The following is a 21,870-nucleotide window of genomic DNA, read 5'->3' as shown; positions in this document are numbered from 1 at the left end:
TTGCTATATGACTTTTAGGGCCGTTTAACATTATAATAGTTGTTTGCTTCGTTTATGCCATAACCAAATCAAACAAGTACGTACACTATTAGTTGGACAGCATAGGATTCAGAGGTATAGTAGGAGGTTTATTTGGTAGCTGTACTTATTGATTTTAAAGAAAATATAGCAAAGAACAAAACTTTTTAAAAGTTCAATCCTTTAAATAAGGAAAAGACTACTAAGGGAAAATCAGTGGGCTAAAGATTGCATTATATTACATTCTCCTGTGCCTAAAATTAAATGCCATATTGCACTATTCTAACCAGTCATTTATTTTCCCACAAATGACAGTTTACCAATTATCATAAGGAATACCATTAAGAAGTAAAGAGTTTCGATAGCTTCCTCATATCAATAAAGGAAAGCAATATTTGGCAAAGCAAAGTCTATGCTCTGCAAATTGTCAAAATGATATTTGGATTTAATGTTTCAATCTTAGTTATGGCACAAAGTTGTAACTAATCAATCATTCAACAGCTAAAATAAAACGTTTGTTTTCTGACATTGAATTAGATTGTAGTCAATTTTTTTGTTTATGCCATTAGCATATATAAAAACATACTTGCAGTACCAGTTGCGCCTGTATGGACTTCAGTGGTTCCAGTAGCAACTTCAGTTGCTAGATAGAAAACAAATGCGATACAGAGAGAATGAGGCTAAGCTTAGAACATGTAAACCAATCATTTATATAAAGCGAATAATATCTTTTTTACACCTGGTTCCTCCAGTCCTGGTTTTCCACGAAGTGAGAGGCAGAAGCAGACGGCAGCAACCGCTGGAGGAGCGGAGGAGCGGTAGTCCAGCCCAGCCACGGTAGCTCAGCCCAGCCCAGCCCAGCCCAGCCCGCGATCCTTAACCCGTGGCCCGCAGCCTGCGGCCCGTGAGGCGCACGGGGTGACACGGACACCAGAGGCCAGAGGGAGAGCTGCGAACCTGCCGCGGACCTGAGCCTGTGGCGGTCACGGTGGCTCTGAGCTGGCCGGGACTCCCGCTCCCGGTACATGCGCTGAGTCGAGCAAGGCAGGTAGAGACTGACTGCTACTGCGGCTGTTGTGTTGCGGTGATGGCTTGGACGGCCGGAGCACAGGAGACGGGGATGAACCGGAGCCGGACCGGAACCAGGGGCGAAGGATTGCGCAATCCACGTTTTGCGTCCATCCAGACGAGCGAGTAGAGCAGAGGAGAGGAGCCTACGGGTGCAGTCGGGCGTGAGCGCTGATCAAGCGCTGTGAGAACAACGCCCCCCCCCCCCCGCCGCCGCCAGAGAAGCCGGAGTTCAGGCGAACGGGGTCTGGTTTCGTGGCAGAGCGACCCGAGCGAACTGCGAGGCCGGAACTGCGTTGGCACAGGTGAGCCCCAGGCACGTCGGAGAGCAGTATCCGGAGCACCTTGTGTACCTGGGGTGACCGGAGCTTCAAGTGTGTCAAGAGCAGCAGCCAGTGTGGGAGGTAAGAGGTAAAGGTGGTGGTGAGCGCGGCAGCCGTTAGAGGCCGCCGCGAAGTAAGAGCCCGGGGGTGTGGTCTGAGGGGCTGCTAGACCAGGTCTCCCAGCTTGTGCCCCCCCGTGTGCCCCGCTCGCCCGCCCCTCCCTCGCCCCCCTCTCCCTCTCCCTCAAGATGCACAACTCAACACAGGGGTTACACAAGTACCCCCTCCCCCAGCACAAATTGTCACGAACTGACACAAACTTGCCCAGAGACATAGAGACACATAGAGACACAGAGACTTAGAGCCACCAATTGCCACTCCAACCATTTAGCTCTGTAACATTGTACATGTACATTGTGGCATGTCGCCATCACCACAAAGTGCTGTGCAGCATCATAATTAGATTTTTGTGACCCCACTAGACAAGCCTTTTATGCAGGATCCCCATAAAGGTTTACATTGCGGATAGCAAAGTAAGGAGCGTTTACAAAAAATAATGATGAAAATGCTATCCCCAAGCAGAAAGGAACAAGGTGATAAGGAATTGCTTGAATTCTACAGTGCTATAGAAATGACTATTACTAAAATTAAGCAAATTGCAAGTCTAATTGATATTGATTCCCACAGAAGCCTTATATGAACTGATAACCAAGAGATTTTCAAGGATGATGATCTACCATAATATTAATCAAGGATAATTTAAGTGCAGCTGTTTAAATAAGGAAAATATTTGTTATTTTAGGGATATTATTTTTTTGTTTTAATTTATGCCTAAAAAAGAAACATGTAATCCAGCATTAGTTAGACTCCCCAGAGTTTAGCGGGTCTAGTAGGAGATTTAGTTGGTATGTATAAGTATTGGTTATAATGAGAATATGGCAGAAACAAAAAAAATTTAAATTCAATTCTTTAATTAAAGAAAAGACGATTTAGGCAGTGTAAGATGGCTACATTTTTTATTAAAATCTCCTATCCCAAAATGTGCTGTTAAAATATTCTAACCAGCTGGTCCCTGTGGCCCCGCCGCTGCTCCCTGCAGCCCCGCCCCCCCGCCGCCCCCATTCGCCACCCCGCTCCCGCCTCCCAGCTGCTCCTCCCTCCCTCAGCCCCTCATATGGAGGCTGCACGGTGGTAAAGGGAGCGACCGCTGACCCTGTCACCAGGTAGGTCACCCCCCTAGCCACCACGTGGTCCTCCGCCTGCTGTGTGCTCCGCTCTGCCCACTGGGCTCTTCCTGCTCTTCTCGTCCCCCTGTGCCTGTGTTCGCCGTTACCCCGCCTGTGCCTGTGTTCGCAGTTACCCCACAGTGAGCCCTCTGTGTTGTCATTTAGTTCATCTGCTCCCCTTTTGCCTTCTGTCACCATTTAGTTTTGTCTGTATTATTGTCAAATAGTTCACTTGTTCCCCTTTTACCTTCTGTCACCAATTAGTTTCGTTTCTGTATTGTATTAATTCATCTTTATTTTCCCGCGCTCCCCCTTGCCTTCTGTGCCCTCCCGCCTCCCGCCTCGCCCTCGTATTCCCGCTGCTGCTCGCTGCGGCCCCGCCCCCCGCCGACCCCATTCGCCACCCCGCTCCCGCCTCCCAGCTCCTCCTCCCTCCCGCAGCCCCTCATATGTAGGCCGCACAGTGGTAAAGGGAGCGACCGCTGACCCTGTCACCAGGTAGGTCACCCCCCTAGCCACCGTGTGGTCCTCCGCCTGCTGTGTGCTCCGCTCTTCCTGCTGGGCTCTTCCGGCTCTTCTCGTCCCCCTGTGCCTGTGTTCGCCGTTACCCCGCCTGTGCCTGTGTTTGCCGTTACCCCGCAGTGAGCCCTCTGTGTTGTAATTTAGTTCATCTGCTCCCCTTTTGCCTTCTGTCACCATTTAGTTTCGTCTGTATTATTGTCAAATAGTTCACTTGTTCCCCTTTTACCTTCTGTCACCAATTAGTTTCGTTTCTGTATGGTATTAATTAATCTTTATTTTCCCGCTCTCCCCCTTGCCTTCTGTGCCCTCCCGCCTCCCGCCTCGCCCTCGTATTCCCGCCGCTGCTCCCTGCGGCCCCGCCCCCCCGCCGCCCCCATTCGCCACCCCGCTCCCGCCTCCCAGCTACTCCTCCTTCCCTCAGCCCCTCATATGGAGGCTGCACGGTGTACGTGCAGCGGACACGAGCAGCGGATGCGCCGATTGTGCGCCGAAGGCAAGCCCGTCTGCGCCCGTCCGCGCCTGGACCGCGCCCAGCACCAGGACCCCTGGCCCCCGCCGACGCCAGACCACACGACGGACCTACGACGCCGCCTCCCTCAACGCACTCAACGTCGGCCGGAACCCCGCCTGCTACCGAGCCACCCCGAAACGAACACACGGACCCTTCACCTGCCAAACCTGCCGATACACCTGCCTCCGGACCTGCACCGCACCCGCCAAGCCGATCACCAGCAGCAACCACCTCAAGTGCATCCTGCTCAACACCCGCTCCGTCCACAGACACGCCGTCGAACTCTGGAACCTGCTCGACACAACATCACCAGACGTCGCCTTCCTCACGGAAACCTGGATGAACGCCTCCTCAGAGCCCGACACCGCCATTGCCATCCCGGACGGATACAAGATCACCCGGAGGGACCGCGTCAACCAGACTGGAGGAGGCATCGCCATCGTACACAAGAACACCATCCGCATCACGACCAACTCCAACGACACCCTCACCGCCGCCGACCGGAATAAAGCATCCAAGGACCGGTTTCTGGCTATCAGCCTTCATCAGCCTGGATAGCTTGACTCCAGTGGTGTGGAGAGCATGGGACTCACGTCTGAGCCGGTCCAGGAAAGACATGGTTTGGCAGTTTGGGCTGGACTGTTCCCATGAGGCACAGGGTCAAAGCTGATTTGCACATGACCATGTCTGAACTGGGGTGGTGTGGAGTGCAAAACAACGATGGATTTAGGCCCAGATCTCTGTACTGGGGTGAATGTATGACATTGTTCTGCATTCTATCCATCAACTGTTGTTTTCGCGTATGTTTCATTGTCCCCACCTTTGACAGTCATCATTAATCTATGAAGCACAGATTTGCAGTATTAGTGATGTCTCTATTGAGTTCGATGGTTCCAGTAGGTGGATTAGTTGCTAGGTCAGCCATAATGAAGTGAAAATATGACTTTCACTCACCGGACCTTCCAAGCCTGGGGTGGCTGCCTTCATCCCCTAATCCCACTGGGACCCTGCCAGCTGTCTCCCCCCGCCGCCGCAGCCTCTGACACCGTGCTGCGGCCGCCGAGCGGGGGAGACTACAATTCCCGGCGTGCTTAGCGGCAGGATGCTGCGAGAGCACACTTCCGCGCCAGGAGGCGCTACAAATTCCCTCAACAGTCTCGGGGGAGCGGGCGACTTTCACTCACCGGACCTTCCAAGCCTGAGGTGGCTGCCTTCATCCCCTAATCCCACTGGGACCCTGCCAGCTGTCTCCCCCCGCCGCCGCAGCCTCTGACACCGTGCTGCGGCTGCCGAGCGGGGGAGACTACAATTCCCGGCGTGCTTAGTGGCAGGACGCCGCGAGAGCACACTTCCGCGCCAGGAGGCGCTACAAATTCCCTCAACAGACCCGCGTCGCGGGAGCGCGCGGGAGCGCCGGGCTAAGCCCGGGCAAAGGGCGGGCCCTCTGTGGCCCTCAGAGGCACGAGGAGGCCGGGACGGGCCTCCCCATTTGGCTCCAACGAAGGAGGAGGTATTGAGTTGTTTTATTAATCCTTCTTATTGATCTCACATTGTACCGTTTCTTTGATTTCCTCTCAACATGTCCATCTGGGAGGAGTTGAATGCCTTCTGTGATACGAACTACGCCAAGGATGTATCTACCCCCCCTATAGTGGGTAGAGATGCTGATGAGGAAAAAGACAATGACACTGAGAATTCACCTAATGCCGACAAAAAGTGCACTAGTCCCTCATTATCTCCCTCCAACCCACCTTTGTTATTGCCGATTGAGGCCGTGAACAGAATACCTGACTCCGTATCACCACTTCAATTGACCTTACTGGCCCAGATCGAGCAACTGCTAATATCTGCTTTATCACCCCTGGTCACTAAAATCAACGCCCTGGGAGACAGGTTGACCAGTATTGAAAATACAATACTAAGGAACTATACTCCAACTGAAAAAACTGTTACATCCATTCACCCCATTCTCCCCAGAAAAAATGAAAAGCTCAAGCCTACGACAAGTACGAAAGCTCAAACTCTTGAACCCCTTATGTCTATACCCAACCCAAGAAGCCGGAATATTACTTTTAACTCCGTACCTGTAGCCCATAGAGTTCCTAGAACCACACTTCGGATTAACTTACCTCCAGAAGCCGCCCCCTATGTGGCTGTTCTCTCTGGGGTCCCTGCATCTAGGCAGTGTAAAATTGAAACTCACCAAGACCTGTTAAACAAAACCATTTCCTGGCTACAACAAAACAGACCATTGCCATCTGTTTTAGATGGTGGAATCCTGAGTGTCAGGGGGGTGGGGTGGCTAGGTACGTCGCCCAAAGACATCCCGGGCGACCTGATCTTAATTAAATTCAAGAGTATAAACATTGTCCCCTATTTGCGATCTTCCCTGCCCAAAGAGGGAGATGGCCCCATTTGCATCTGGGACCTGTATGATTTCTATCCTGGCCCCCGACTCAATCCGTCCCTAATGCAAATGACATTGAACCACAATTCTTGGTGGAAGGGGTTTCTAAGAACTTTGTGCCACTAACCATCTACCCTTTTTCGATTTTGTACGTACATTGTCAATTTGATTTTAGTTTGTTTTTAATAGTTGGATCCTTCTTATTTTGTATATGATATGCTAAGTCATTTTTACATGTATGTATTTTCACTTGCTGCTTTTATGGTTCTAAACAAAAGTAACCGAATAAAGCTTATTTTGATTTGATTTGATTTGACTACACTTAGAAAAGCCAATATAACATTGTATAATCCCTTAAATAACTTAAAAAAGACCTTGGCATAGTCATAAAAATGTGTTACATTTTGTAGAATCTTTAGGAAGTTGCTCAACTGTGTTTAGTATGGCCAATCTCTGCTTCAAAGCAAGGCCATTTTCACATTTTGAGAAATGAGAATATAATTAAGGATTCATGATTTTCATAACTAAATCATGTAAAAAATGGGACATATTGTTAGTCAAAACTAGATTGCTAATATCCCTATTTGAATAAAGTGTCATTTGGTGACAAATGTAAAAATTCATACCAATAGCTCAACTTTGTAACATGTAAATTCACTTAAAGCTTAAAAGAGCATATTCCTAAGCGTTGGTAACATTCTTTATTATGAAGTTGTCTATATCCACATATTTTTGTATGAGAACATACTTCCTGATGTTATACTGGATTTAGAGAATTTCCTGTTACATTATATTACCTGCACTACATGGTGCGGTGTGGCATTATACCTTAGACCTTAGATGCACATATAAGGAACAATAGTAGTCACGGACATTAATTCTAGCCTCATATTCCATACCCCCAGAAAGGCTGAGAATGGAGACAGAAAGGCATTGGACTGTACAAGAAACATAGTTAACAAAATGCACCTCTCAAATGGGAAGAAGGGAAAGTTATAAGCAATCAGTTGGAGTCGTTATTGCTGAAAAAATAATACTAAAGTTGAGCAACTTACTAAGCTAATTGATAAAGATTGCATTAGACTCTTTCGATAAACCAACTAATTCTCAGGGAGGATGATCCATGCTATTGTTAAACTAGAATACCAGGATATTAAGAGTGCAGACATTTAAATAAAGGAAAGTAATTGGTTGCAAAATTGCATTACAAAATCATTTATGGTAATCATTTCCTACATCAACACTGAAAGAAATTCACAATGTTCTGGTAAATGTATTTATCTTTTCCAATAAGGAATTCGTTTAACATTATGTCTAATCAGATTCCAAATCAGTCATCACTTGCTATATGACATTCATGGCTAATTAAGGTATTGTAGTTATTTGCTTCATTTATGCCATAAACAAATGAAACAAGTATATCCAGTATTAGCTGGACTGCATGGGATTCAGGGGGTAAAGTAGGAAGTTTATTTGGTACTTATTGATTTCAAAGAAAAAATAACAAAGAACACAACATTTTCAAAGTTAAATCCTTTAAATATAGGGGAAATGATACTAAGGTATAATCAGATGGCTACATATTATGTTAGATTACACTCTCCTATGCAAAAAATATCTTAATATCAATTTTTGTATGGTTTAATAGTTGAAATAAAACACACTCTTTGGCACAATGAAGTTGCTAAGCGAATCAAGCGGTCAATACTTTTTTAACAATGGTGCACATGTCTATATAAAACAAAGTAAATGTACAGATTGGAATTGACAGCAATTTATAATGTATAAAGTGAGTCAAATTATACTAGCTGAATTTACTTTTAGTTAGAAACCTCGTATTCCAACAATGAACAAAGCTGATAGTCATGGCATAGTGTTCTACCATTTTAATTCCCTTATCCGGCAAAAAGACCAACTTATTGTTTGTGGTAATGAGAAAGCAACTAAGAGGATATTATGTTTAATTATGATATAATTTAAAGAAGAGAACACAATATTTTGCAGAAGTGTGTTGCTATCCTACATTTTAGGTTAGATTGTACTGAGCCAGAAAACCTGGAAATACATTTTGTGGACACGTTCTTTGGCTCTGTGCACTAATTAGTCAACTCACTTCAGCGACAAAAAGCTCCAAAATAAGGTGAACTGAATGATTTTTATTTATACAGTGGCTGGATATTTTACAAAATGTTTTTATTTACCACCTGCCACAGCCATCACAAATCTGTGAAGGACATACATGCAGTACTAGTTATGTCACTGTAGCCATCTGTGGTTCCAGTAGGAGGTTTAATTCCTCGGTCAAAATGATTAAAATGAAAATATGATGAAAAAAGAAAATCTAATTTAACATTGTATAATAACACAAAAAATGAAAGTCTATTGATAGTGTTTCCACTGTGATTAGTATAGCCAATCTCTTCTCCAAAGCAAGGCCAATTTATCATTTTGGGAAATTAAAAGTTAATTGTAAATACATTATTTTCATAAATTAATCATATAAATAACATAATATGTTAATGGATGAAACTAGGTTGAGATACTCTCTAATTGGTTGTAGTTCCTTTTGATGAAAACTGTTAAATTACATAGCAATGGCACAACATCGTAACTGGTAGATTCACAATAGAAATTGAGGAACATGTTCTAAACCATTTGTAATGTTCTTTCTTCAAGAGGTGACTGGTCTCACAGATTTCTTGTGTAAACTTCCTTCCTGGTGCCAAACTTGATTCAAATCAGTTTCCAGCATTATTATGTCACCTACATCACATGGAGCTGTGTGACATTATACTTGGAATTTGTGATTTTTGTTTTCCAGCAGTGTCATGTCACCATCAACCCAAAGTACTGTGTGGTATTATACTGGTACCCTACAAGAATGGACCTCAGAGGAACAATAAATTAACCACATGATCTGTGACGTTCAGTCTGGTCTGATATTCCATTCCCCATAAAGGGGTACAATGCAGATGGCAAAGAACAGGAGCGTTTATAAAAAATAGTTAAGAAAATGTTATCCCCAAGCTGGAAGGAATGACTGTTTATGTGCTTATAGCTTGGGAAAGAATGTTACTAAAGTTTAGGAACTTGGGAGTCTGATTGATATTGATTCCCAGGGAATCATTGTATGAACTGATAACCAGGAATATCTCAAGGAGTATGTTCTACCTAAATATTAATCAAGGATACCAGGATACTTAAAATGTGGCATTTTCAATAGGAAAATATTTGAAATGGCAGTAAAAATAATAATCTTCCTGTACTAAAAATGAAACAACTTTAAAGTGGTATATTGCTATTTACCTTCTCCAATAACAAATCCATTTAACATTAGTGCTATTGAGATTTCAAACCTTCATCACTTAGAGCTTGCTATGTGACAGTCAGAGCTATTTTAGGTATAATATTTCTTTGTTTTCATGTTTGCCATAAAAAAGAAACACAAAATCCAGTATTAGTTGGACTGAATAGGATTCAGTGGTTCAAGTAAGAGTTTTAGAGGGTATATGTAAATATTAATTGAAATGAGAAGTTTGCTTAGAACAAAAAAGTGTAATCCTTTAAATAAAGGAAATCAGATTAAGGAAAAATGAGGTGTCTATGTTTAATTTTAGATTAAACTCTTCTGTCACAAAAATTACATTTAATGTCACAATATTCTAAGCAATCTTTCCTTCCCCTCACAGTAATGCCTGCTTTCCAATTTTGAAAAAGATTTTACAATTAAGAAGTGATATTGTTTACAGTATATTCTTATAAACAAAGGAATGCAATATCTGGCAAAGTAAGGTCTATGCTCTGCTAATTGTCAAAATGGTGTTGGAGTCAATTATTCAAAATGAGCAGTGGCACAAAGCTATAGCTCTAACTAATAAATAATCTTCAACAACTAAAATAACACATTTGTTTGTTATCTGACATGTATAGGTAGTGTAATAGGTTGCAACGGCTTCTCTAGTTTGTTATAAGCAATAAAAACACATACTTGCAGTGCCAGTTGGGCCTGTATAGACTTCAGTGGTTCCAGTCAGAACTGTAGTTGCTAGATAAGAAAATCAAAATCAGTTGAGGTGAGAAGAGGGTTAGGCTAAGAATATAACAATATACATAACTCACTTAATTTATTTAAAGAAAAGATGATGTTGGCAAATTCTGGTTCCTAAAATTAATTTTATTTCAAAATTTCCTGTGTGTAAAATGGAACACAATTCCAATTATGAAGCAATGTTCTAATGACTGAAATTTAAAAATGTCTATATGAAAAATGTAACTCAATATATTCATGTTTCTATGCTTTCATAATTAAGATAAAAGAAAATATTCTTTGGCAAAATTAAGTTGCTAAACACTTGATAAGGTTAATTTTGTGAACTATAGTCATTACCATATTTTCTAACTAATTGGATTTCATAAATAAAAGAAAGCACTTGAACACATTGGTGCTAACAGGAATGTAAAATGACTAAGAGCTTTCAAGATTGTTTCTTGATACATAGCTATGTTATCTTATGTTGTTTGTTTCCCTGATTGTAATAGTCCATATGTGATTGAAGCACACACTTTCAATTTCAGTAAGGCTGCTAATGGATTCAATGGATATATTAGAATGTTAAGTGCTATATTAAAGGATGTTCAATCTATAAATGAAAAGCTTATATTTTGAAAGATTAAAAGAATTTAAAATGAATCAATACATGTCTTCTGAATTTCCCTCCAGCTAGAATCTACTACACCAACAGTGAACCATGCTGTGTCATGTCACAAATTTCAACCTTTTAAATTGTATACTGAAATGATTTAAGTACAGGAACACAATATTTTGCACAAAAGGGTTGCTGTCCTTCTTTTCAAGTTGAGTTTTCATGATTCAGAAATGATGAAAATTCAATTTTATGGCACAATGTTCTAACTAGTCAACTCACTTGAACAATGGAAATAAAATGTTTGCATTTGTGCTTGCAACACTTAAAAATAGGGCAAATTGCAGGACGTTATATAATCTCAGCCTGTTTTAGGGTATTTTGCATATTTCCAACCTTAAACCGTCATCATAAATCTGTGAAGCACATATTTGAAGTACTAGTGACGCCTGTATAGACTTCAAATTGTTCAGTAGCTTGATCAGTTTCTAGGTCAGAAAGAATGAAGTACAAATATGACTAAGTTACCAAAAAACTATTTCACACTGAATAATACCTCAAATGAATGAAAAAAGACTTTAGCTTAATGATAATGCTATGTTTCATTTTTATAAAGTCTCTTACTAGTCTTTCTACTGTGTTTAGTATAGCCAATCCCTGCTCAAATGAAAGGCCACTTTCACATTTGGGTAAATTAGAACATGATTAAGAATATTGGGGCAGATTTACAATAACTGGCGCATCCCCAGGGATGCGCCTGTTATTGTGCGCCGCAGCTCCGCCACCCATGGTGCGTCGCATTTACAATGCGGCGCACCATGGGGCAAAACGGCACAGATGCGTGACGCATCTGGTAATGTTATGTTAATGTTAATGGTGTTTTGTATATGGCTCGACTACTCCGAAGAGTGTCCCGGCGCTCTTTGACCTATAACAGAAATAAAGGGGCAGGCGAGAAAGAGGTATGGCCTGTTGAACAAATAGCCGAGATTTCAGGTCCTTTCTAAAGGCCAACAAATTGGCATTCCTGCGAAGAGCAATTGGCAAAGTATTCCAGAGCTGAGGCGCCAGGTACTTAAAGGACCGGCCCCCAATCCGAGCTCTTCTTATGACTTGGACCGCAGCCAAAGCCTGCGACTCAGACCTCAGAGATCTGACAGGGTGATAGAGCGTCTGTGCCGTAAAGGCGGCGCATTGCTGGAGTTGCGTCGCAAGAGCAATGCAGCTCCAGCAATGCTCTTGGGGGCCCTATCTGTCCAATGCTGCGTCAAGCCTTACACCTGCTTCAAGCAGGTGCAGGGTTTTGACGCAGCATTGGCCTAAAAGTGCCTGCGTGAAATCTTGTAGATTTCACGCAGGCACTTTTGCGAGGCACACCTGCACCGGAACGCCCACCCTGCGCCGGAACGCCCACATGTGGCGCAGGGTTTTACAACGTGACGCATCTGCCTAGATGTGTCACGTTGTAAATGGGTCGCAGGGATGCACCACATTTACGCCGCCATTGCGTGACGCAACGGCGGCGTAAACGTGGCGCAAGTCTGACATAAATCTGCCCCTAAGGATTTTCACAAAGTAATCATGTAAAAAGTACTATATATATATTTACCAAAACCAAGTTGGTAAGCTCCCTAATTGGTTGAAGTGTGTTTTGGTGACAAATGTAAAAATTCATAACAATGGCTCAGACTTGAAACATGTAAATTCACTTCAACCTCAAAGTACATGTTCCTAAATTATGTGAATATTCTTGCTGTTGCTAGATTGGATTCAGAACATTTCCTGCAGTATCATATCACCTGCTCCATATGATTTTGTGTGGCATTAAACTTGGACTTTTGTGAACCCACCAGAATAGACCTTAGACGCACAATAAAAGCCTCATATTCCATAACCTTATAAAGACTAAGAGCCCGATAACGAGTATGACGGTTGTTGACCCATGCTTGTGGTGGCAGTCCTGCATCCACCCTAGTCTTTATTGTACAATCCAATGCTGTGCCAGCTGAACCAGAGAACCACCATTACCTGGTGGTGGTGCAGTGCAGAGGCCTATATATTATGCCAGGCTGGACTGCACCGGTCTGCCAAGCATATTATGAGCTCCCTCTCCACTAGCCATTTAATGACAGGCTCACTGTCTTTAAAAGAGTGGCGGATGGGAAACAAGGGTAGGGCCCTAATGTCCTCGCCACCATGGTGATGCATTCAGAGGAGCACAACATGTGCTCCCTTGTTTGCATGCACCCCAGGTTCTGGGACTTCTTTTCTGTTACCATTGCGGTGCCCATTTTCAGGGCACCGCTGTGGAAATGGCAAAAGAAAAGCCAGGAAAGGTCTACCTGACATGAGTTCAGCTTGTATTCTAGAACCTGCATGGTCAAAGTCATACTCGCCCCCTTGGAATGCAGATGGCAAAGCACAGGACTGTAAAAGAAAGATAACCAACAAAATGCCACCCTCTAGTGAGAAGAAGAGAAGGTGATAAGCAATATGTTAGAGTCATTTAAGCTATTGGAAAGAATATCAATAAAGTATAGTAAATTGCTAGTCTAATTGATAATGATTCCTACAGACACTTTCTATAAACTTCTTTACATTCAATTCTCAAGGAGAATGATGTGCTGCTTTGTTAAATAAGGGACCCAGGATTCTTCAAGTTTAGCCATTTAAATGAAGAAAAGAAATTACTGGCAAAATCACATTGCTAAATATCTTTTATGGAAGAAAGAATTCTTCTGTATCAGCATTGAAACAAATTTGAAATGTTCTAATACGGTATTCCTCTTTCCCAATAAAAAATCTATTTATCATTATTGCTGATGAAATTCCAAATACTTCATCATTTTCACCTTGCTCTATGACATTTGTAGTTTTTTATGGTATAAGAGTGGTTTGCTTCCATTTATGCTTTAACCTAATGAAACAAATATGTCCAGAATTAGTAGGACTGAACAGGATTCAGTGGGTATACTAGGAGGATTTTTAGTACATCTTAATATTGATTTTAATGAGAATATGGATAAAACGAAGGGCCTGATTCAAAAAGGGCCTCTGCACTCGTGGCTGAGTACAAGCAGTCATGGGGAAATGTCAGCATTCAAATAAGATTTTATGCGATGAGAATACTCATTGCAAAAATTCCACCCTAGTTCGGAAACTCCTCCGTGACTGCGGGTCTTCCGCCATGAGTGCAGAGATCCTTTTTGAATCGGTCCAAAATATTTTCAAAGTTCAATCCATCAAAATACGGGAAAGGATAGTAAGGCAAAACCTATAGTTAGATTTAATGTCACATTACAATCTCCTGTGACAAAAACAAAATGTCATGCTGTAATATTCTAACCAGTCATTTTCTTTCCCACAAAGTATGGTCAGTTTTGCATTTGGGACAATGAGTATGCCATTAGAAGGAAAGAATTTTCAGAGCTTAATCGGATAAATAGAAGAGTGCAATATTTGGCTAAATCTGGTCTATGCTCTGCTAATTTTTTAAATGTTATTTGGAGTCAGAGTTTCAAAATGAGTTATGGCACAAATCTCTAACCAATACTATTCAGCAACTAAAATATCACATGTATGTTATCTGACATGCATGAGTATTGAAATTAATGGTAATTGCTTCTCCAGTTTTTGTAATGCCATAGGCAACAGAAACACATACTTGCAATGCCAGATGGGCCTATATAGACTTTGGTGGTACCAGTAGGAAGTTTAGTTGCTAAATACAAAAAAATGGGTCAAAGTGAGAATGAGGCTAAGCTAGGAAAATGAACATCGATTCTTTTAAATAAAAGAAAGAACACTTTATTTTATATCTGGTTGCTAAATTAAATTTTAGTTTCCTGTGGTGCAATGGAACAACTCTCCAGATATAAGGCAATATTCGAAATACGGATTTCCCTTCACCCAAAACAAGGCATATTTCACAATAACTATAAAATAATTTAATATAAACGCTTTTTATGGTTTAAAATTTTAAATAAAATGCTCTCTTTGGTGAGATTAAGTTGCTAAACTCTTCAAGTGGTTTATACGTTTTGAAAACATGGTGAACATTCTTAAATAAAACAAAATGCATGTACACATCAAAAATATAAATAAAAAATCAAGGAGTCCCCCTACTGGTAATGATTATGGACCAGGGGAGAATAAGCTAAAAAAGGAACAGAAGGTCCTATGTGGAGCCACAGCGAGTGGTATCCTTGTCACACCTGCCCATATGTTACCTGTCCTTAGTCAGTGATGCCAATCACACATAAGACAAAAACCTCTATCTATTCGTTTATCAGTGAATATACTTTATGTTAAGCACTTAATTAGTCCCAAAAACACAATGTTAAAGTAATACATACAACATAATCTTATGAGCAAAAGGGATAAGCAGCAGTGAAAAAGCAAGAAAATTTACGTTACTAGCAAAAATTGTTTTTAATCAGTAGTTCTGTGATCAATACAAAAACCAGAATATACACAAAGAAATATTCATATACAGTACATGATATTATTAAAATATACAAATTAAAAACAAATACATAAAATGTTCATCAAAAATATAGCAATTCAAAACATGTAAAGTGTGGCAAAATATTCTTGCTGAATTTACTTTTAGCTAGAAATGTTGAATGCCAACAATGAAACAATCTTACAATCACCTGGCAAAATTACAAATTTAAAGTTTTGTGGTAATTAGAAAGATAATTGGGAGAAATTGGGAGGTTGGTTGACTGAAGTGTAAGCGCTGGTCAAGCAACAGCCAAAATCTCTTGCTGGATGAACCATAAAAAGCTTCTAAATAAACCTGTGCTTAACCATGGGTAGCTTGGCACAAAAAGCAGTCAGTCTTAACTTAGAGGCAATATGCAAAGTATTTCTGCAACACAAAAACAGCAATAAAGTAAAAACACAACAAAAGAAAAATACCAAATACATTTAGGAAAATAGAGTACATTTTAATAAACTGTTTGACTTCAAAATAACCAAACACCAATCAGTAGAAGCCGAGGTATGGATTTTTAAAGTTTTTTGTGAAATCCAGCAACTAAAAGATCAAAGCAGAAACTGCGAACATCTAGTCGCATGAGACTCGGTCAAAGTAGAAAGTTATGTTAAGGCAGATTGTGATAGAATGCGGGTTGGAGACAGGAAGTGGATTGGGCCCAGTCAATGCTGACCTAAAAAAATAAATTCTTGAAGACAAATATCTGAGAAGTTAAAGTTCAGCAGGGCTAGGCTGCAAGGGGTGTCCAAGGAGAAAACTTCATCATCAGATTGCTTTCGGTCGAAGCTGCGCAGAGGATTTCTATGTTTGGACTTAGTTGCCAAAATGGAAGTAAAAAAACTCCAGTGGTACGAGCAGAGGAGTGTAGCTGAAGCCTGTTCCACATGATTGGATACTTCTCTAGTGAAGCAACACTGAAACAGATTTGCTGCTGCATAGCAGGAGAAGCCGCAATGTCAATCTGAACGGCGATGCAGTTTGGGCAGATAGGCGAGAAGGTTGATCCCCCTCTGGGTTGTCAGAGCAGTTTTTTTAAAACAAATTTTTTCTACATCCTCAGTTTTGGATATTGGCCATTTAGGCCCATTTAGCACCACAACCAAGGATTCAGGACTGATTGGACACTTCTTGCCGGTTTGGGACTCACTCAGGCTGGGCCCAGGTGCTGTCACAAAATGGTGGGAGCATTTTATGTCCTTGTGGTTCTGAACAGGAGGATAGCAAACTAGCCCTTGTAATAACTTCTGGTAATCCTGGATGAGGGTGCAGGTCCTAACCCTAGGTCTGGCCTCTGAGGGTTCTGGGCAGACTCCAGGCAGCAAGGCAGTCCTCCCAGGGAATATGAGATGTTATGTCTCATGCCATTACTTCGCATGCTATTACTACGCAGTTATTACTTAGCAATAACCGTTACTACGCAAGTGTTAACTTTGCATACCATTACATTGAAAGTGTTAATGTATGCAAAGCAAAAACTTGCCTAGTAATAAAAATGGTATGCGAAATAACATGTCATATTAAAAAATAAATTTAAACATACACTATATAAAATACACTACCCTACACATCTAAAACACTAAAACACTACTAAAACACTACACTACACTACTGACACACCACTACACTACCCTAAACCCTAAATCACTACCCCCTGCACTAACATAAACATTCCCCTACTCCGCTCCCTACACTCACTATATAAAATACACTACCCAACACATCTAAAAGACTAAACCACTACTAAAAGAATACTAAAACACTACCCTACACTACTGTAACACCACTAAATTACCCAAAACCTTAAATCACCTCCCCCTGCACTAACATACACATTCCCCTACTCCGCTCGCTACACTCATTCAGTACCCATCACAAACCCCTGACACTACACTAAACACTAAATCAGTAAACTACATTACACTAACACTACAACACTACCCTAAACCCTAAATCACTACTCCCTGAACTAACATACACATTCCCCTACTCCGCTCCTACACTCACTATATAAAATACACTACCCAACACATCTAAAACAGTACTAAAACAATACTAAAACCCTACACTACCCTACACTACTGTAACACCACTACATTACCCAAAACCCTAAATCACTACCCCCTGCACTATTATACACATTCCCCTACACTGCTCCCTACACTCATTTACTACCCATCACAACCCCCTTACACTACACTAAACACTAAATCAGTAGACTACAGTACACTAACACTACAACACTACCCTAAACCCTGAATCACTACCCCCTGCACTAAAATACACATTCCCCTACTCTGCTCCCTACACTCACTATATGAAATACACTACCCAACACATCTAAAATACTAAAACACTACTGAAAAACGACACTACCCTAAACTACTGAAAAACCACTACATTTCCCAAAACCCTAAATCACTACACCCTGCACTAACATACACATTCCCCTACTCGGCTCCCTACACTCATTCACTACCCATCACAACTCCCTGACACTACACTAAACACTAAATCAGTAAACTATACTACACTAACACTACAGCACTACCCTAAACCCTAACACACTACCACCACAACCTCCGACACTATGCTACACTACACTAAGACAAGTACACAACCCACTACTCTACACTACACTAACACAAGCCCCACTTACCTCTTACCACGCGTTGTTCTCCCATTTCCGGCTTCCTCCGTCATGGGCAGGCACAGAGAGTGGCACCCTAACGAGGAAAAGCAGCAGCTGACCCCTCACTTGCGCAAATGGCTGGCGTGACGAGCTCCAAGAGCGACGCACTCGCCCTACGCATGCAGCATTACTATACATGCGATGTAACAGAACGGGTACTAAAAGCAATGTGTTGTTACATCGCATGCGTAGTAACGCTTGCAAAGTAACAGCATGAGTACAAACCACCATGCACTAATGGCTGTTACCCTCCCAGGTACAGCAGCAGTTTAGTAGAGTGCACAGCCTATCAGAGCAGCAGGCAGACCTCCGACAGTCCTTCCACAGGTTCATAAGTGAACTGAAGAGTAAATCTGAAAGTACTATTTTTATACTATTGTGCCCTTCTGGAAGGTGGGAGTAGCTTCTGGAATGGTTCTTTAATGTGCATGGATTGTTCTGACTATCCTTCCCTGGTTCCAAGCTGACTGCAATGACAGCACAGATTCATTTGGCCCTCTTTATAAATTTATAGCACAGGCTATTCAGGTGTAAGTGGGGCTGTGCTTAACTCCACCCCAAACCTGCCAGCAGATGACACATCGAGGCACACCTAATCCCTTTATTGTGTGACTGTCTGGAAGGAATTCACAAAGTCTAACTGTGAGCTACACCCAGTTTTGTGACCCAAGACAAGCTGTAGGCACAAAGGGCTTAGGGCAGGAAAGAGGTACTTTAAAAATCTAACGTTTACCTTAAAGAGGTCTATCATTACAATGTTATAGGTACCAAACATGACATATCTGCCTGCTCTCAATTAGGAATTTTAGCTTCTTAAATGTAATAAGGAATCTCCAATATTATCCTATGGGAGGTAAGGACTCACAGTAGTGAAAAACACATGTGTGAGTTTTTCACTACCAGGACATGAAAAACGTAAAAGTAAGTACCCAACCTTTTAAATATACTGCACCCTGCCCTACGTGCTTCCTAGGGCCTACATTAGACGTGACTTCTAGGTAATGAAAGGGAAGTTTAAGGCTTGGCAAGGGTGTTTAAATGCCAAATGACATGGAAGTTTAAAACTGCTTTCAGGCTGCAGTGGCAGGCTTGGGACATGTTTTAAAGGTGCTACTTATGTGGGTGGCACAATAGGTGCTGCAGGTCCCTGGCAGCATTTAATTTACAGACCCTAGATATAAGGGACTTTCAAGTAAATTAAATATGTGAATTGGTTATGAGCCAGTTTAACCATATTTTAAGGAGAGAGCACTTCTTAATGATGTAAATTGTAGGACGCTATTTATATAATGGATGGCTATTTTAGAGTTTGTTGCTTATTTGTCAGCCCTGAAAGCCATCATAAATCTGTGAAGGACACACTTGCTAGTTATGCCTGTATAGACTTCTGTGGTTCCAGCAGGGGGTTTAGTTGCGAGGTTAGAAAAATTGAAATGACACTATGGCTACATTTGGAAAATCTAATTTAACAATGTATATTAACTGAAATAAATGAAAAAAACTTTGGCAAAATCATAATGTGATATTTCATTTTGTAAAGGCTATGTGCTATCCGCAAGACAATGACCAGAGGAAAATTCTTCTCCAACCTTGCTGCCAAGACCTGGAACACCCTGCCTCTCCACCTCAGGCAAGCCCCGTCACTGATCCAATTCAGGAAGCATCTCAAGACCTGGCTCTTCGGAGAAACCCCAGTGCCCAGACGGATCAGCAGCCCCCCATCTCCCATCAGTGCCTTGAGAACCTCCCGGGTGAGTAGTCACTCTATTCAAACCTTGATCGATTGATTATGTGCAATCTTTTCACTGTGTTCAGCATCAGCAATCTCTTCTCCAAAGCAAGGCCACTTTCACATTTGGGGAAAGTATATGTAATTAAGAATACATTATTTTCATAAATTAATCATGTAAATTACAGAATATGTTATTTGCTTGCACTAGGTTGGAAAACTCCTTAATTGGTTGTAGTGTCTTTTGGTGTCAACTGTGAAAACACATGGCAATGGCACAACATAGCATCTGGTAAATTTACTGCAAAAATCAAGGAACATGTTCCAAACCATTGGCAATGTTCTTTCTCAAGGAGGGAACTGCATCCACAGATTTCATGTGTGAACATCCTTCATGGTGCCAGACTGGATTCAGATTTATTTTTCTAGCAGTATCATGTTACTACACACATGGTACTGTATGTCATTATACTTGGATCTTTATGACCCCACCAGAATGGACCTCAGATGAACATAAAATGAACCACATGGGTTGACCTTAGTTCTGGTATGGTGTTTCATATTCCACAAAGGATATAGATGGCAAAGCACAGGAGAGTATATGAAAATCATATAACAAAACTCCATTCTCAAGTGGGTAGGAGCCACAGTGATAAGTGAACTGTTGAAGTTCATGTGAAAACATGTTACTCAAGTTAAGCAACTTGCTTGTCTAATTGATATTAATCCCCACAAATTATTTATATGTCCTGCCACCTAAGCAATTTTTACATTTCCTATAACGGGCAGTATTTCCTCCTTTTCTTTATTTTAATGAATTTTTCAAGAAATGTCTTATTTGTTTTTTCGAATGATCCAACACCCAATAATTGTGGGTCACTTCACCAATGCCTCAGATTATCCCTTTATCCTGAATTGGTCTAAGTGATGCCTCAACAATTAAGAGTTGGTACACCTTTTAGAGACTGGTGTCACTATGCATGCATACTTCGTGCACCTCAAGGCTTAATTTAAGTAGCCATTACGGCACCAGGTGACCAGCCCTGGTTTTGTTCCAGCTGCTGTGCACCATATAAACAGTGGGTCTGAATCACAAAGAGCCTCCGCAGTCATAGCGGAGGCTCTACACTCATGGAATCTCCAAACTGCAGTTTCTCACTGCAGAGATTCTGTGTCACGTGCGGAGACTGTAACGACTGGGGAGGCTCTTAGTGAATCGGGACCAGTGAGCATAACAAAACTGGCAAATTTAGACTATTGCGGCTATTGGCACTATGTTTTTTCAGTAGACTCTGTTTAATTTACCCCCCCTTTTTTATTTGATATATAGCCACACAGATCCTTATGAATGCTTGTGTCTGGCAATGGATGAGTTTTCCTGGCCTTCCATATATAAAGTAAATTTGTTATACTTTCTTAAGTTATATCCAACCAAGCCAATTTATCTGTAAGTTTAGATGTATTTCTTTGACATGTGGCCCGAGCATATGGTGATGGGGGTCGACCTGGTAGGAACTTGCCCTCTAAACTGTAATTCCAGTCTAAACACCATCAGAAAGAACAAATAGTTGACCCTCACGGTGGAGAACATTTTACTCCTCAAGCAATAGTTGGTCAATTTAGACACTACAACTCGGAAATGTACACCAAGCAGGGTGGGATGGATAATGCTGCGCTGGATGACTACTTATCAGACATAGCCTGTGTATGGTTATCAGAAGCCCATGGAGAGTATCTGAGTCAGCCCATAGACAAAACAGATGTTAGAGAAGCTATTCTCTCTCTTCCTAATAATAAGGCCCCTGGGCCAGATGGCCTAACAGCAGAATTCTATAAAACCTATGCAGATCTCCTTGTTCACCATCTCTTAGAAATGTATGCGGAGGCTCATGAGTCTGGGATTCTACCTCCCTCTCTCAGACAAGCCCTGATCATCACCCTTCTTAAAATAGACAAAGCACCCACACTATGCGAGTTATATCGGCCCCTATCACTAATTAATCTGGATGCAAAAATATTAGCGAAGACTTTGGCAACACAAATCTAACCTTTAATGCCTCTTCTTGTGCTCCCTGACCAGTCCGGGTTTATCCCAGAATGCTCCACCTCCCACAATCTACCTACCATCTTTGCTATGTACACATTCTTAACCCCGAACTATCAGCGGCTGCTGTCATGCTCAATGCGGCTAAAGCGTTTGACTACATAGAGTGTAGATTCCTGAGTGTCTTGA

General features: G+C 41.8%; 1 protein-coding gene across 1 annotated transcript in view; it reads right to left on the bottom strand.

Annotated features, from left to right (window-relative positions):
• The window catches only part of MUC19 (mucin 19, oligomeric), a 1,331,159-nt gene that overhangs the window by 83,490 nt on the left and 1,225,799 nt on the right, over positions 1-21,870 (bottom strand). The window contains exon 85 of the mRNA XM_078649731.1: positions 10,064-10,120. Within this exon, the coding sequence (XP_078505857.1) occupies positions 10,064-10,120 (57 nt within the window). The remainder of the gene's footprint in view (positions 1-10,063; positions 10,121-21,870) is intronic.

This window comes from Lissotriton helveticus, chromosome 1_1, assembly GCF_964261635.1.
Source record: "Lissotriton helveticus chromosome 1_1, aLisHel1.1, whole genome shotgun sequence".
NCBI classification, from domain to species: domain Eukaryota; kingdom Metazoa; phylum Chordata; class Amphibia; order Caudata; family Salamandridae; genus Lissotriton; species Lissotriton helveticus.
This window is presented reverse-complemented; position numbering and strand designations above follow the sequence as displayed.